The 17080-nt window shown below is 35.3% G+C and overlaps 1 protein-coding gene across 15 annotated transcripts in view; it reads right to left on the reverse strand.

Moving 5' to 3' along the window:
* The window catches only part of HECTD1 (HECT domain E3 ubiquitin protein ligase 1), a 65606-nt gene that overhangs the window by 29906 nt on the left and 18620 nt on the right, over nt 1-17080 (reverse strand). For 5 of the 15 annotated variants that reach the window (XM_054825985.1, XM_054825978.1, XM_054825984.1 and 2 more), the window contains exons 3-18: nt 16095-16329; nt 14976-15203; nt 11141-11422; nt 10613-10901; nt 10211-10287; nt 10022-10120; nt 9573-9687; nt 8796-8970; nt 7234-7372; nt 6876-7046; nt 5539-5761; nt 5406-5450; nt 2083-2358; nt 1907-1983; nt 451-585; nt 76-222 (exon numbers count right to left, since the gene is read on the reverse strand). In XM_054825985.1, the coding sequence (XP_054681960.1) occupies nt 76-222; nt 451-585; nt 1907-1983; nt 2083-2358; nt 5406-5450; nt 5539-5761; nt 6876-7046; nt 7234-7372; nt 8796-8970; nt 9573-9687; nt 10022-10120; nt 10211-10287; nt 10613-10901; nt 11141-11422; nt 14976-15203; nt 16095-16329 (2713 nt within the window). The remainder of the gene's footprint in view (nt 1-75; nt 223-450; nt 586-1906; nt 1984-2082; nt 2359-5405; nt 5451-5538; nt 5762-6875; nt 7047-7233; nt 7373-8795; nt 8971-9572; nt 9688-10021; nt 10121-10210; nt 10288-10612; nt 10902-11140; nt 11423-14975; nt 15204-16094; nt 16330-17080) is intronic. The other 10 variants (XM_054825979.1, XM_054825972.1, XM_054825983.1 and 7 more) reach the window with 6 other exon arrangements.

Below are 17080 nucleotides of genomic sequence, written 5' to 3' on the forward strand. Positions count from 1 at the left end.
TCAAAGCACATGCCTACATTATTTTTATTTTTTTTAGAAAGTTTTTCTTCAGAGACTTATGTTCTATAAACTCACATTATTTAAAACTGTAAGCAATGATTGAACTAAGCCACTACTGCACATTTCATATGGAGAAATAGTATTCTCATCCTTCAACAGTACAATTAAGTTTTCCAGAGCGGTCTTCATTAAATCTCTCCAAGTATTTTCTCCCTCAATACACTGGAAAACAAAAAGACAATTATGGTGAAACAAGGTAACAGTTTTTCCACTTGCTTCATTTGAAAAATAATGTCCCAGTAAAGTACATAACTAGAAATTACATGCATATAAAACCCCCATGAGACAGACATACTACAACTTTCCTTTACATCATGACAGACTTGTTTGAACATTATTATGTGATTTCCACTTACATCACACACTATAAATTAAAGCAGGTACACTCACATGTCTGTTTGTATGAAGTTCCCATGCAGACTCCAACTGTGTTGCTATGTTCCTCAGTGTTACAACTACTCCTCGAGGCATGCTTTCAACAGCTTTAAAATGATCATCATATAAATCTCTTGCCATGGTGCGTACCTACAAATGGGTTTTGATAATCAGCAGTCATACCTTACTGCAATTAGACTATTAGTCTCCAAGATACTAGAAACTTAGTCATGTTTTTTAAAGTTCATGACAGACACAAACAAATAGGAACCAAAACCCATCATACATCATAAAATGCAAATGTTGTGAAAGGATAAAAGTACAGGAGAAATAAATGGAAATACACAGAGTCTTACTGAAACTTACAGAAACTAAGCTTACCATCATGATTTAAATTACAGCACAAAAGGTAGGAGAAAAGACAAGTCACAATCTGTAAGTCTGTTTCTTTAGAACCGTATCATGGGCCTGGCAATCTTTTTAGAGGTAAGCTTAAGGGGGTTTTCGAATGCTCTATTCGTGTTCCTTAGACCAATTTAGACAAAAAGTCCTTATGTGACCTTATACTACGAACTACTTTTTCTACAAAGTATGGATCACACAAGATACAGATCTGAAAAATAATTTCTTATTAAACAACATTTTCCTTTTCATTATCATCATGTGTCCTGCAATCATATGTTTCACAAGCTTCGGAGCTACACAGTGCCATCTCAGGTACAAAAGAGCACTGCCTTCCTTTTATCATTCCACCTATCCTCATTGACACAGCATTTTAATTTTGAATTTAGCGTCACATTTCCTCAGATATAAGTGTCCTTACATGCTGCGGATTTTTGGTACAGAACATATTAGCTGCACTGTTAGAAACTGCAAGAGAGATCAAGACAGAAGATTAGCTTGACCCCTTGGCATCAGCAGGCCGCAGAACGTACTGTTATTTTGTGTTTTTGTAAAAAGCATAGTACTTGATTTCTTAGTTCCTCTTTTTTCCCCTCAGTTTGAGAAAGAAGAATTTTAGAGAAGTCTAAAATGAGGGCGTTTATACATTTTGCTTCACTACCATAACTCTTACAATACAGACTGTTCGCTTCCAAGCCCCTATCTGTCATGATACCCAGCCGAAATTTAGTATGTGAATTTAGTGAACAGAATCAACATATGCCTCTGATACAACTGCAGTATTGATCATAATATCTTTTCTTTTTGCATAAGAAAAAAACCTACAGAATTATACAAATATAGGTCAGGAGGATTGGATTTCCTTGCATTTAATAGAAAATTAGTTTTTTTTCTAGAAGACCACAGCGTTTACTAAGACTGTTGGATAAAAGCACCTGCAGAAGTGCAAAATTGTGTCTAGCTGAAATCAGAGATTTTAATCCTCTGAGAGGGAATTACAACTCCATAAGCATGTTATAAAACTAACTCAAATACATTCTAAGTATAAAATTCACAGAGGCCCACCAACCTTTTGCTTTGTCTTCTCCAATTTAGATTTCAGCTTTCTTCCTCTTTTGCCAGTCCAGCCAGTCACAAATTCTGACCCTACAACATATTTTTAGAAAAGTCACAATTTCTCACAAGTGTGAAAAGCAACAAAAACTACCTCATATGCACTTGCTCCTACCTGCACATAACACATACCTACATACTTACCCAAAGAGGTTTCAGCTGTAAACGAATGCTTTGTTCCTCTGTTAGATTCAAACACAAAGCCTGGCAGATCTTCTTTCAGTATTGTTGCTTGCTGACCATCAGAATTGTGAATAGCAATTTCTCCTTCTTTTAAACAGGTGAGCGACCAGTTTCCCACAGTAAGTTTAGTTGGCCCTGGTGCCGATAAAATTGGCTGGCTTGTGGTAGATGGTTTTACTTGGCTTCGAGCTCTTTGCAACTTCTCAAGGAACTCACTCCTACTTTCTATTTAAAAAGAAACAAACGGGTTTTTTCTTCCAACAACTGATTCCACCATCATAAATTTCAAACAATTCTTTTTTTTTTTTTTTTTTTTGCAAGAGCAAAACAGCTGAGTACATTCAATGCAAAATTAAGTTTGAAATTAAGGGTCTTAAAGTCTAAATTTCTTTCCAGTATATTTATGTACTTCAACAGTGATTTATTCCATGATCACATCAGAGTGGACAACGCAACTCTTTCTGAATAGTACTATTGACAGATGTATTAATTCATCTGTACAATTATAATAGGAAGACCAAAGAAATCCATTATAAACTTTTAGTCTTGCAAAAATAATTTATGTCATTATTGCCAGCATGAACTATTGTCAAAAGTGAGTTTTTAGAAATAGGAAATTAAATGAATCCTCCAATAGGAAAACAGCAATCAACTACGTATCTTAAAGCAAGTGGAGAAAAGATGTTGAAGCCATATAAAAACAAACAAAAAATAATTCACAAAACCTTACAGAGTCTGATGATCGACAAATCTGAGCTGAGATAATAGCTATTTGCTCAGATTAAGCGTCACAAAGGCAGCCAAAAAGCTATACTAAAACTTTCATTCATCTCATTTGTAGAACTTCTATATTCACCTCAGAGAAAGTAAGAAAGCCACAATTATGTTACTTAATACAGTGACATTATGCTAATTCAAGTTATAATGCAGATGTTCCTATTCCCTTTTTAGTAATTACAAAAATATTAAGGACCTCTGTATCTCTGAGAAAAATCTGAAACAAAAAAAAAAATCTAGTGGCACTACATGAGACTTGATTAAAAGGTAATATTTGTATGGAAATATTTAACAGATGACAAAACAGGATCATATCCTACTTTTAGGATATGTAGGTAACCTAGCTTGAAATTATTCCAAACAACTAACTCAATTTTAATTAAACTGTACTTTCATATTGTAATAATTAAAAGGCTGCACACTACATTTCAAATGTTAATTGGCATAATTCCGGAAAATTTGATGAGTTTCTAATTTAAAAATTCCATATAATATAAAAACGCAATAACCTCACTAATGTAAAGATTACATCTCAACTTCAACGTCAACAAGTATCCTCATCTTTCAGCATACCAATTTGATAAATACAACTTTTGTAATCCTTGCACTTGTAAAATTGCTGTTTTCCTTTTGCTGCAATGACTTATGCTCTGTGTTTTTAAAATTTGCCATTTTTACTGTTGTATAATACAAAAATAATCTCTATGCAAAAATAAATACGCACTCTTGACGCATAACATTCTTTATTGCTTAAAATTCATAGCATCCAGAGAGAAGATTTATAAAAGGAATTTTGAAATTTCATATGCAAAAATTCTGTTCATGAAACCTTTCCAAATTTCCATAATTAATTTCAACAAAGATATAATATAGAATGTCGCACTGAAAATGCAATGATAACACATGGTTGGGAATAATTTTGGGTTCCCTTAGACAGAATTTTGGGACTCACTTAAAGCCTCAGAATTACCATTAAATCTCAATTTTTGCATTGAACTTTTTTTTTTTCTAAAAATTCAAACAAGTGTTAAGCTAATATGGAGAGGGGTGAGTACAGACCTTCTAAAAATGGTCATAGTATATATTTTTCTCCCTCCCATCCCAGCTTTCATCATGCGATACACACAAATTCCACTACTCAACCCTCTATATTCTTGCCAGTAGTGAAGTTACTAAAAAGTATACCATGAAATTAATCAGTAATGATTTAGGAGAGCAGAACATATAGTATAGTTCAGGACTTAAAGATACTGAGTCTATACTGTACTGTGGCAACTTTAGTTAAACTGAACAAATACTAGGTTATCTCTTAAGTAGAGAGGCTGCTGCACACACTTAGAGCAAATGGTTAAAATTCAGGCAAGTTACACTGCAATGTCAGCACTCTTAGTAGACATCTATTTAACAAGAAATTGCAAGAAGCCTCATTTGATCCTAGTTTAGCTCCTTCCCTCCCATAATATCCATGCTAGGTATCTTGTTCAAAAACTTGGGATTTATTCTCATTTTTTTTAAAAGACTGATATGAAGAGACACATGATCATAAATTCACAATCTGACTTTTTTTAAGTTCCCTTCACTCCAAATTCATCTGAGCTGTCCCCATTCCACTCATCTTGGATACAAATAGTGAAATCCCACACCCACATTATTTGGAAGGAAGAAAGCAGAATCAGCATTCAGGGGCTATGAGGATTTAAGAAATTAACCTCATGGATCTTCTTAAAATTATATTGTATGATAAAGAAGTATCTCAACACAGAAATCGTTTACTTTTTAAGGTATCAGCCTGGTTAAAAAGAATGCAAGGATACATTTTCAGACAAAAGAAAAACAAAAAAAATCTAGAAGTGGTTTCCTGAGGCATCATAATCTAGAAACACACTACATCACATTTTGTCTGCATGTCCCAAAATTGATGGATAAACTCATCAACACTTCATTTCTATCCTGAATCATAATATGTTCTGTTATTTCACTCAATGGTTTGTTGAAAACAGGGTAATATTGCAAAGCATTTTATGTCTGCTGGTTCATAAATGTATGAACTGTTGCAAAAAAGATGAAACAATAGAGGAGGGTTGTTTCTGCATCCAGAACAAGTTGTGTATTCTGTACAGAAAATTAAAACCACCTGTGCATTTCCAGTGCATAAGGTCTGTTCCCTTATCCTCTCTCCGACAATTAAGACACCGTAATTTGTTTCCCAATCTCAGTGAGAAACTTTCCATTACTTTGTCTTCAAACACATGCAATTTCATTCTGCTAGCTAGAAGCAAACAACAAATCGCCATTTCAACCTGCTTTTCCTGGGACGGCCACTACAAAGTGCTTTTAATGACTGGGGTGAAAAAAATTAAGTATGCATGGAGAAGAATCAAAACAAAACAAAGTTAATATGCTTTTACTGGCAAGGTGTTTACTTAACACAATTCACCAAGGAAGTCAAGTTATGGTCACATGCTATCTGATAAAAAGCATCACAATTAACTGACCACCTTCCACCTGTTTACATCCTCTACTATTTAGTAAGCCAATTCCTGCAAAACAAAATAGCTCCAATCAAATTATATAAACAAATATAACAGTCTCAAAACTTTACAGTTCAAGTCCAAGTTAAGAAACTACCTGAACTATCAGATCCTCCTTCAGGACTGCCACTGGAATACATTGTGGCCAGTTTTCCATCCAAGATAAATCTGAACCATCCATTACTACCATTAGATAGCTCCAGGGCTGCAGCATCACTCCAGATATACAGGCAGTCCCTTCCCCTAATGATGGACCAGTCTCTCCAATGATATGGTTTACCCTGTTGCAGTTCTTTAGCATCCTCCTGTGGCTCATCCTCCTATAATAAAATTGTATTAAACAACCAAACAAAAACTCCACAACCAAAAAACCCCCACAAAACCAAAGAAGCCCAACCCATTAAGAAACCCCAAAACCAACAAAAACAACCAAACAAAAAAACCAAAACACCCAAACAAAAAAACCCCACCACCCCTAACATACAAAACACAGACTTAAAATGGCTTGAGGAGAAAAAGAATTACTCAAACCAAAAGCATAGGAACTACACTTCTGCTTGTAAAAGTATTCTTCAATAGACTAAGATACTTTTGAGAACTTCCCTTTCAGATACAGATTTATCTACTCAACAATAACAGCCTACTGGCTGGGACATCCACCTCCGTTCAAAACTTGTGTTGTGAGAAAAGAATAACAGAACGGTTGAGGTTAGAAGGGACCTCTGGAGGCCATCTAGTCCAAACCCATGCTCAAGTAGGGCCACCTAGAGCCAGCTGCACAGGACCGTGTCCAGACAGCTTTTTAATATCTAAACACCACCCACTCCGCCCCCCAAAACAAAAAAAAAAACCCCACAACACTCCACCAAACACCACCACAACCAACTCCCAAAACCGACAGTAGAAAAGCATACACTTAAGGCTTAACTATAAATCTTAACTGAATGGATAATAGAAGTGGCCTGTTATCCATTCAGTTCTGAGTGGTCAGTAATATGACTGTTGGAAATTGGTAAATAACTTCAATATGCACTTAAGGTTTTCATTATGTAGAAAATAATTTTCTTTTTTATATTTTTAATATATTCCATAACCATGTTTACAACATCTGGAATTATTCGATGCATGTGCATTGAAAAAGATACACTCTGTCCAGAAAGGATTCATTTCGTTTAGCAGTCATTTTCAAAACACTAGACAAAAACAAGTGTCAATCAACTTGACCACAAGTAAGTATGAATAGGAAAACCCAGCAGATAATAATGAACCAACAGAAAATGAAGTTACAGAAAACAACAATTAAAACAAGTGGTGTACAATATGCATTAATTTAATAACCTAAGTACCTTGCCCTGGACAGTTTCATAACAGTGAAAACTGTACTGGAAGTGTTGGCTTTACAGGAACAAATAAAGCTATCAATTCTGTACTTACCTTCTCAGGTTTAGACTCCTCTTCATTTTCATCATCAGATGACGGCCCCGCCAAAGTTGACACTTTACTAATTACACCAAGTCTAGCCAGTTGGTCTAGAAAAAGATCACCACCTTTATCCACCAAATCCCTTATGATTTGCAAGGCTAGCAAATGGCCATCATCATCATCCTGTAATACATTGGGATGGAAAGGAAATAATAAAGGAGATCTCTTTATTTGCTGAACTTCACATGTGGTCACAGATGGATGCTATAAACGCTTTAGGATTAGTTATTAACAAGTACGTGGAATCAATAAGCATAATCCTCTTTTTTGCACTGGTTTCATAAAGGAACAACATTGTCTTTACTCCTACCTCTTGATCAAGAACTGTAGCCGTAATCTCAACCAGTATCGTGGGCAGATTGTGGCCAGCATCAGAGTCACAAACCTCTTTCAGTAGTGCCTCAGAACAGAAATGTATCATTTTTCTAATGAGGGCAAGACTTGCTTTCCTTTAAAAGAGATCGGGGTGGGGGGGGGAAAGGATTCTTACAAAGATAAAGCAAGCAGTAATCAAAGCAAAAAAAAGTTTCAAGACAAAACTGCTTTTGCACTACCATTTATGCATGCTTTCAAAACAAAAAAATTAAATTAGTTCCAGTTATTGGAACCAAAATTGCTTATTGTTAATACCTCTAAGAATAACTGACCTACTGATCTTATTTTGATTCTACAGCACTACAAGTCTAATGTATTTTTCTCTCCTCAACCCTTCTTTAGGTAAACCTATTCTACATTCTGTCTTTATCCACTCTTAGTGACCGCAATTCACTTCGGCACAGTTCATCTTCCTCCCAGGTATCGAGCCTTCCATTTCTGTCACATACTTCCCATGTTTTGATGGGATCACTATAGTTTTAAAGTCTAAAATTACCATTAGATCATGCAGCTTTCCATATTAAGAACTACCATTAATTTGGAAACCAATCACTTCTGTATGGTAGAAGCTGAATTTTTATTTGACTGACTTTTAAAAACATCATTTACCTGATTCATAAAGAAAACTTTGAAATACAGAGAGTCAACTACTTCTTTCCACAATCTGCAACAGTTAATCACACACAGATTGTTAACACAGTTTCTTATTTTCGTCATCTAAAATGACCTAGCTTAAGCTTCCTATCATCAGCTCATGTGGAGTTTCTCTCCACTAGGGTCCCTTTTTATCTTGTATTTTCACCCCTCAAAGTACCTATCAACACTGGGAACACAAATAAGAGATCAAGCAAATGTTGTATTTGTAGTGTAAAAGGCTGGAGAGATTATGGTCAGACACAATTTATCACAACCTTTATGCCACCCACAGTATTTAAGTATTAAATTAGATTATACCCTTTTAATTCTCTCAGTAAGAGGCATCTTCTCCAGTTGATTAACACTTAAGCTGTTAAGAAGTCTTCTAAAACCTTCTAAAAGAGCTTTTTCCAGTCTTTCTGATTTTCCAGTTAATACCACTTCATTAGTTTTCCTCTCCTAAATTAGTACCTTCACTATAGTGGCTACAAACAGCTATAACCAAATACACAGTATACACAGTCTATACAAGGTACCATATGAACATAGTCTTCTTTCATCATGCTACTATAGTCAAGAGTATGCTTCTCTCTCCCACTTCTGACTAACCATATTTTTCCAAGACACTACTTCCCCAGAAAGGAAAAAATGCTACTTAAAAAACTAAGTAAAAATCAGACTTGCAACACTTTTCAAACCACCACTTCTATTCAAACAGAAATATGTTTAAGTTTCATTTGCATTACTTAAACTTTTAGATATTATATTTTTTACTGAAAAAAAAATTCCACCTTGGCTTTTTTAACAGAGTGTATTAAGAAATTCAAAATATGCAGGGAAATTGTCTATCACAATTATTACCTTATCGAAGGCAACATAGTTTGTTGAAATGTTTGTGCAAACACAGGCAATAATCTTTTCAAGTATATGGGTGCCATTTCTGGATCTCCTTTGGGTTCATTACATTCTTCCTCATCCTTGTTTGCATCTTTCTTTTTCTTCTCATCTCCTTTGTTAACAGGACACATCCAGTCCCCTGGAAAATATGTTTTTCCCCAAAATGTTCAATAGCAAAACCCAACCAACCAACCCACCCCTTCAAATAAGTGTAAGGGGTTTCTTTACTAACATCTGAGTACCTGAACAGGAATATGCATTTCTAAAAACATAAAATGCAGTTTTCTTGAAGAAAACTGTTTCATAACAAGTACCACCAAAGACTGCTCATAGGAGAAGCTCAAAGTCCTTAAACTGAACTAAATTTGAGCACATAACCACCTGTGACTTCAGTGCTACAAAAGCTTCACGAACAGGTAAGGTACAGTTTCGACCTCGAAAGAAAGGATGCCAGCTGGCATCCTCTGAACCCACAGCAAAATCCCAGCCTAGCCCCATTCCACAGATGAAGAGCAGAGCCACTGGCACTGCTCATGCCCACTCAGCAGTTTCTTCAGGAATCTCCATCCTTAAGAACATCTAAAATATTAAGGTTTTTATACGTACTTTGCAGGTTAAGGAAGGTTGGTCACAAAATACTATATTTAAAAAAAAAAATTACTAACAGAGTAAAATTCTAATTGACTTAACATATATAAGCATTTCTACTAGCAAGGCCATGGAATTAAAGACTGCACTCACCTGGAGACTGAAGAATAGCTACTACTTCACTGTGCCCTCTTTCACGAGCTTTGTCTAAAGGAGTTTTCCCATCTTCATCTCTCAAATCAGGGTTTGCACCATGTCGTAAGAGCGTCTGAGAACAAATATTTTTAAATATGAAAAAAACATTAAGATTCCTTCTTCCAAAGTAGCCAATGTGTTTTTCATACATCTTTTCTACACTTTTCTCAGGCTTGTAAGCAAAGTTAGAACATTACACGCTTTTTATATCTGTAGAGCTAATATAAAACTACTTTTGTTCATATTACTGCCCTATCGTAACAAAAAAATTGTGTTTTGATAAACACTGCAAAGAACGTGTAACTATTTGACAGTGCACATGTTAAACATATTGCATCAAGGACGTTTTGTACAGAACAAGGCAAATAGTATGTAAGGCTTTCTAAAAGTATCAGTTTAAATCATACCTTTGCTACCTGAGGTCTTCCAAAACATGCTGCATAATGTAATGAGGATGACCTCTGACCTCTGTTAACATCAGCACCCCTTTCACAGAGAAATTCTACCTGTTAAACAAGAAAATATAAAATAGGTTTTTTTATTTCTTTCTTTACATAAATAATCTGAGTTTTAAAAACTCTGTAAAACTAGTTTACCATTTCCTGAGTTCCAAAAGCTGAGGCCCAGTTTAAAAGAGTTTGTCCTACATCATCCATAAAATTTACTTCAAAAGCTGAAAGATACAATTAATTAAAATAGTTAAAGCTCCTAGAACTATAAATTAAACTTCATTGTTCTCTAAATAAGAGGCAGGTCTTAAAAAAAAAAAAGCATACTCAATAATTCTAGGAAAGCATTTATGCCCTTAATTGCAATTAAAAAAAAAGTAGCATAAGAATTATTACTAACAAGACCTGTTGTATATTTAACAAAATAAGTGAACTTGTATATAAAGAATTTCAAGGTACTACCTAAGTATTTGTTATGATACCACAGATTATAAAAATAAAAAGATACTTTATGTATTTCATTCTCTTTTTCAGAGTATTTTTGCTTACCTCCTGTGTCAATAGCATCTATTAGTGCATCAGTATCCTTACTGCGGATGCAATCTATCAGCTGCCGATGAGAACGTTCCCCAGAACTATCCAGCCTTCGCAATCCTGGGATTCTGCCTGTAGATCCAGCACTGGATTTTGGCAGGGCTTTTCTCCCTTCGAACAGTAGCACCAAAAGAAGATCTACTAACCGCATCGTATCCAGTACACATCTCTCATCACCCTGCAACGCACTTTCTATAGAATCTGGAAGTTCAGATCTTAGGAGATCCTGGAAATAATTAAAAGTCTGAACAATAAAAAATATACAGGGCTTTAGAAAATACTATCAGAATTGGGTTTCATTTCCATATGAAATGTTTCCTTTTTTCCCCTCATTTATAAATAACCTACATGTGTGTGTATAAAAAAAATAATAAATCTATATATCTGTATATAAAATAGCAACACAAATCTTGCAAATATTGAAGTACAGGAAGGGAAAAACTCTATGAGAACAAAAAGCTGTAGTGTAAAAGGATTTCTTACATGTGTTACTACTGGAGAGCCTCTACACAGGGTTGACAACAGGCTTACAATAGTTGACACCTGATTACTTAATTTAGAGTCTGCAGCCGTAGATGGTGCTCCAGTGCTACTCCGTCCAGGTTTACAAGCTGAAGATGGTCCTGATACTGTCCCACCAGCAGCTGCCATGCGAGATAACAACTCCTCAGTTAATCCATGCTTAGCTAATGGGGCTGGGTCAACTCCACGCCGTGTGAATCTGTCAGCTAATGAAGCAAAGCATCTCAGGGCTCCATCTGAAACCTAAGAAGTGCAAGAGAAAAGATGAAAAAAATCTGTTACTTAAGATGGGAAGATGCTTAGGGGATACTCATAAGAATACAGGACACATAGAAGCAGCTGATTTCCCCAGGTTCCCTTCGAAATCAATGAATGGAGGAGACAAGCTTCTTAACCCAGAAACTTGGGAGTCGGAAACCAGCAGTGCTCTGAACTGCTCACTGAAGGACTGTGTTGCTGTTGGGGTTTTTCTTCCCTCCTTTCTCTCTGTTGATGATATATAGAAATCTTAAATTTTAAATTTAAGATTTAAAATCTTAAATTTTAAAGTTTAAAGTTTAAATTTAAGATTTAAAATCTTAAAGTTTAAAGTTTAAATTTCAGCATTGTGAGCATCTCCTTAAGTGTATCAGCAAAGCACCAAACCAAACTAGAAAAACATGTTTAATAATCAAATTGCCAAATTAATAGATACTGGAAGTACATTTTTAAAACAGGGTTTTTTTATAGATATTGTTCTTACAGGAAACACAACTATTTATAATCCCCACTAGCAACTGCCTATTCTGACAAGTCAGTTTGAAAAAAATAAAAGCAACCCACAGCTTGGTATTGAAATACAGAGTGCTTGACCTTCTGTTTGTTCTGATGGTAGAAACTGGTAAAGCAGCTTTCTAATAATAAAACTTAAAAAAACCACAACTCAAAAACCAAAAAAAGCCCACCAAAATACCTAGAAAATGTACTATGAAGCATTCCTAACTTTCACACATTTACTGAATTTCAAATTTGTTCCTCAAAGAACAATGAAAGACAATCTAATAATTTCTTTGCAGTTTTATTTTCTATACTTAATAGAATATAAAACATTGTAATATGTTATAATTTGATATTTATAATCAATAGTATGCTAGTATTACAGTATGTTGTATTAATTTGGTGCTTTCTATTAAAAGAAATGCTATCAAACAAGTCATTAGCTGAGGCACCAACTCAGAACTCCCAAAGTATTAAATTGACAGTGAAGTTTGATAATTAAAGTTGGATTTAAAGGTCTACATACTTTTTATAAGTAAAAGAAATTTTTCAATTGGACCAAGCCTAAAGCTAGGACAAAGTGGGGAAAAGTAGATTTTACTCTTAGATAATCCAGATTGTCCACTGAGCACCTCTGACCCAGGGATATGCAAGTATTTTTGTGACAATAAAATACAAACTCCAAAATTTAAGTTTGTCACTATACAAAAAACCCCCAAAAAACCAAACCCACACAACAGTGACACTGTAGAAACAAGGCTTACTGATGATCCTCTTAACAATATGGCAAAAAAAATACTGCTGGCCACTGCCCAGGAAAGGATCCAACTTCTTTTCATGTCAGTGTTGAAAAGGGAGGTTTTGCCTTTAACATCTCTCTCATCTATACACTAAAAGTGTCTCCATCTTTCAGATCAGGAGGTTTGCATAGGCATATCAAGATGAGCAGCCTCTGGCACATTTGCCTTCACAGATGAGCAGCAGCAAACCAGACTGGCATTAAGTAAAAAAAACAAACCAAAACACAAACCACACCCCACAAAAAATTCAACAATACCTATTCTTTATCAAACTCTAAATTACTACAGTTCTTACTCCCTAAAAAGTAATCAACTTCTAGCGCAGCCCATTTTCAAAATGATTGTCAGCTATCACATACCATGAGCTTAAAGATAGTTACTCATCAACACACAGAACAAGATTAGAGCACTAGCCAGACTTCATGAAAATTTAAAATCTTAGATCTCCATTAAGTTTGCAAGGGCTTGAATATCAAAGTTTACCCTGAATAAATGCAAAGCGTGCTAAAATTCTGGCATGGTCCCCGCATGCCGAGCATTCTGATTTGTCTGGACTCTTTTGCAAGGGATTTTTTCTTTAACTTGTAATGGTCACTACTCATGTCCTCTGGCATTTTGCTCCAGCACTTTGACAGCACAATGGATAAACAATTCTGCCAGTCTTTATGTAGTCTGTATATACTTTATGGATTTTTACCAGGTCTGTCAGAAATACACAAGAAAGGTTCAGCTTATTTAACACACTGCATTAGTGGCATCAGCTTACAAAACAAGAGTACTGTGGAAGGTATGTACATTTCTTCTCACAAACTGCAAGCTTAATAGAAAGGTTAAAAACCCAAACATATAGACAAACTGTTCTTGGGGCCGCATTCATCTGGTCTGTACTCTTCCCTCAAGTGATGCTACTAACATCAGCCCGCACAAAAAGTGACCAAATCCATCAGTGTAAAAGGAAGGGAAGGAACAACAAAACTTTACAAAGGAAGTTACTGGGCAAATCCATAACACACATCAAGATTGATTGTAAATCCTGAGGTTTGTTTCACACAAAACATGTTTCTCAAGGATACCGGTACAGATTTACTTACTATCATCTGTATCACTCCAATCTCAAGCACAGTTATCTTAAAGCTTAACTGCTAAAAGATTAAGTTAATTTGAACTCTCATTCAGATCTCCAACAGCCCCAGCAATTGCTTTTTCAAACGCATTATAAATTGGGAAACAGTTAAAATGCTACAGACTTATGGTCTAAATTTCAGAATTAGCATGTCTGAGACAATCAGTGCATTAATAAAGTTGCATAGTGTCTAAAAAACACAGTAGTTTGCTCTGAAATGGCTAGTGTGACAGTCCCCTGCCAACTGCATCTTACAAGAAGATCTAAAAACATATCAAAAATTTATCTCACAGGCAAAAAGATTTAGTCTCCCAAATACGATGTACTTAAAAAATCAGACTGGGGGGTAGCGGGTATGTAGAGAAAGGAATGAGGACAGAGGTGGGGGGGGGAGTGGGGACTGAGAATGGTATGGACAAGAAGCCGGGCCAGGGTATTCCAATAATTTGGCTAAATAGCTATTACAAAGCATTAGTATGACATACAAAAAAGGATTCTACTAGTAGGAAGATAACTCCTCTAGGATTCATTTTCTAGTTTTTACAAAGACTACTTCATCTCAAGTTAATAAAACTGCAATAAAGAAGTGGTGCTGCATCTATAGTAGTACCATTCAAGCTGGCTTGCAATGTGATATTTTAGCATTGATTGTGGATGTTTTTATTGCTTCTCTTAGTTTGGCAAAAGAAAAACAAACCAAATTGATTTTTGTTTTTTTTTAATGCTCAATTTAATAGCAACTGAGGTGCAGATATAGAACAATGATTTTTGTCTCATTTATGCTCAATTTTATAGTGACTGAGGTGCAGACATAGAACAATAATTACTTCAGAAAGTATTTCAAAATGCACTGAAAAAAGTTACAGGATATTTTTCAATAAAGTTTTCAGAGATTAAATAAGATCATATTCACTCAACAGTGCTTAAAGTCAAATGCTAAGCAGTATTTTTATCCTCCTGTCATCAGAGCTGTAAAGGAAACTATTGTAATATCCAAATATAAACAACTACTATGTAAACATGTAGTTGTGGAGGCTATATAAAAATACCTAGCCATTCATTTATTAAACATAATGGAAGTTAAATTCACAGCATATTGAGCCAACTATTACATTACCTGATGGTCTTCATGTTTTAATAAACTAGACAGTGATTCCACACAGATCTCTAATGAAGAATCCTGAGGTTCCATTTTGCCACAGAGTCTGGATACTACAGCCATAGCTGAATGCAAAGTATCTTTATGAACAAGGTGTCCGCTGTCACGAATGAATGTCAGAACACAATTCAACCCTCCAGCTTCAAACACAGCTCCGGACTCACGGGTACAGATTAATTCTAACACCTATGACAAAATTAAGTTTAATTAGAATGAAGTACACATAAAAAGTCAGTTATTTGTTTATATCCATCTACAGAACTGGTTAAGAAAACGAAACAGCAGAACAAAAAAAAAATCCTCTTTCTCAACACCCAAAAAGGGCCAAAGCCTCCGGTACTCTAGTAATTAATTCAAAAATACAGGAGCAAATACAAAAACATCCCCCAACAGCATGACAGACAGCTAGACAATACTAGACAATAGTATCTTTTCCTGGGAGAACTGTCTTTGGATAACACACAACTGAGAGCTCTGAAATTTCCAAGAGTACTGTTACTCCTGTACTTCAGTGATGTATTTTTGAGTAGATGAAAACAAGCAAATAGGAAATACATGCATAAAGTCTGATGCCATGGTAATCAAGGACTCAAACTATATGCTATCATGTGGACATGAGTTATGCTTTAAACAAGAGATTTGAAGGGTCTTGTAAATTTTTCTGAAAACTTCACAAGGGTGCAGAGGAGCTGCGTCTAGTGCTATCAAGCAGACGGTAAACAATTTTATTTTTTTTACAGCAGGTAATTTATCTATATCTGGAGCAATTCTTCATTCCCTTTTTAGCATAAAATCAGCCCTTAGCATTCTAGTCATGTAAGATAAACAGGAAAACTTTCTCTAATATAATTTGTTTCTTTTTCTATACTTTTTTTTTTTAAAGGAATCTCAGCTTTGAAGAGCACCAGACTGACAGTAAAGATAAGCAGCATTGCTGGCATGTACACTTTTATCATATTCTGTGGTTTTGCTTCACGTTTTCATACAATAAATAGGATTACAATATAAGAAAGCTCTTCAGAAACAGCAAATTTTCCAGCTCCTTATTAAAAACAGAAGGTTCTTCAGAATACACACCTTCACACACTGCTCAGCCAAATCTCTGCTGGTTCTGTTGTTAAGTTCAACAACTACTAAACGATTACAAAGTGCCTTGATAGCTCCATCCACTCCCACAATCCTACGGGTGCATTCCGCCGATACATCCAGATAATATGTTATGGCACGAGCTGTTACTTCTAATACATTGTCTGGAGCACTTTCATCAAGAAAAATTTTGCACAGTGCTGGTAAAAAAGTTCGAGGAGGGCATCTGCAGGGAAAAAAAAAGTAACAAAACATTATTACATTTCTCTCCATTAAGTAATGTCATATACTTTCACATTAACAGATTAATGCTTTTCATGCTGGCATGATTTGCTCGATTAGTTTACAGTTGGTTCAGAGCATTCATTTAGAATGCTAGGATGGAGGCACCTCCTACACACCCTAAAATTCAAATCAGGAATCCAAAAAGATGCTGTATTAAGGGAGGAACCTAGCAGAAAAAAAATTTCTTGAAATTTTAAAATCATACAGGGAAAAATTTATCCCCTTGGGAAATAATTTTAGGAATTAATCTCACATCACCAAATGGAATGCATTTTTTTCTTAACAGAGCTTCAAGGTTCATGATGATAAATAACTACTTAACCATGAAATATTATGTTCAATATAAAGGCTAAAGATTTTGGTTTTGCTATGGAATTTAATTCTATGAGTAGTCCTACCTCCCTATGGTATAAACATTCTCACCTGCTTTTCTATCCTATTTCAGTTCACTCCCCTCCCCATCTCATTCTTTTTCCCTATCCACACTGAGAACATATTTAATTCATTGAGCTTGCTTCTATTGCATTTTCTCTTTGTATCCATGCCTTGGTAGCCTCTGGCTCTCCTCTTTATTGGTAGCCTCATTTCCACATGCAAGGATGGTCAAGAACATCCCCACAACTTTATAACAAGATAAGCAACCAACAGTCCTCCTTCTGTCCTTCTGACATAATAGGATACAAATGAAAATG

This window comes from Grus americana, chromosome 5 (assembly GCF_028858705.1).
Source record: "Grus americana isolate bGruAme1 chromosome 5, bGruAme1.mat, whole genome shotgun sequence".
Taxonomy (NCBI): domain Eukaryota; kingdom Metazoa; phylum Chordata; class Aves; order Gruiformes; family Gruidae; genus Grus; species Grus americana.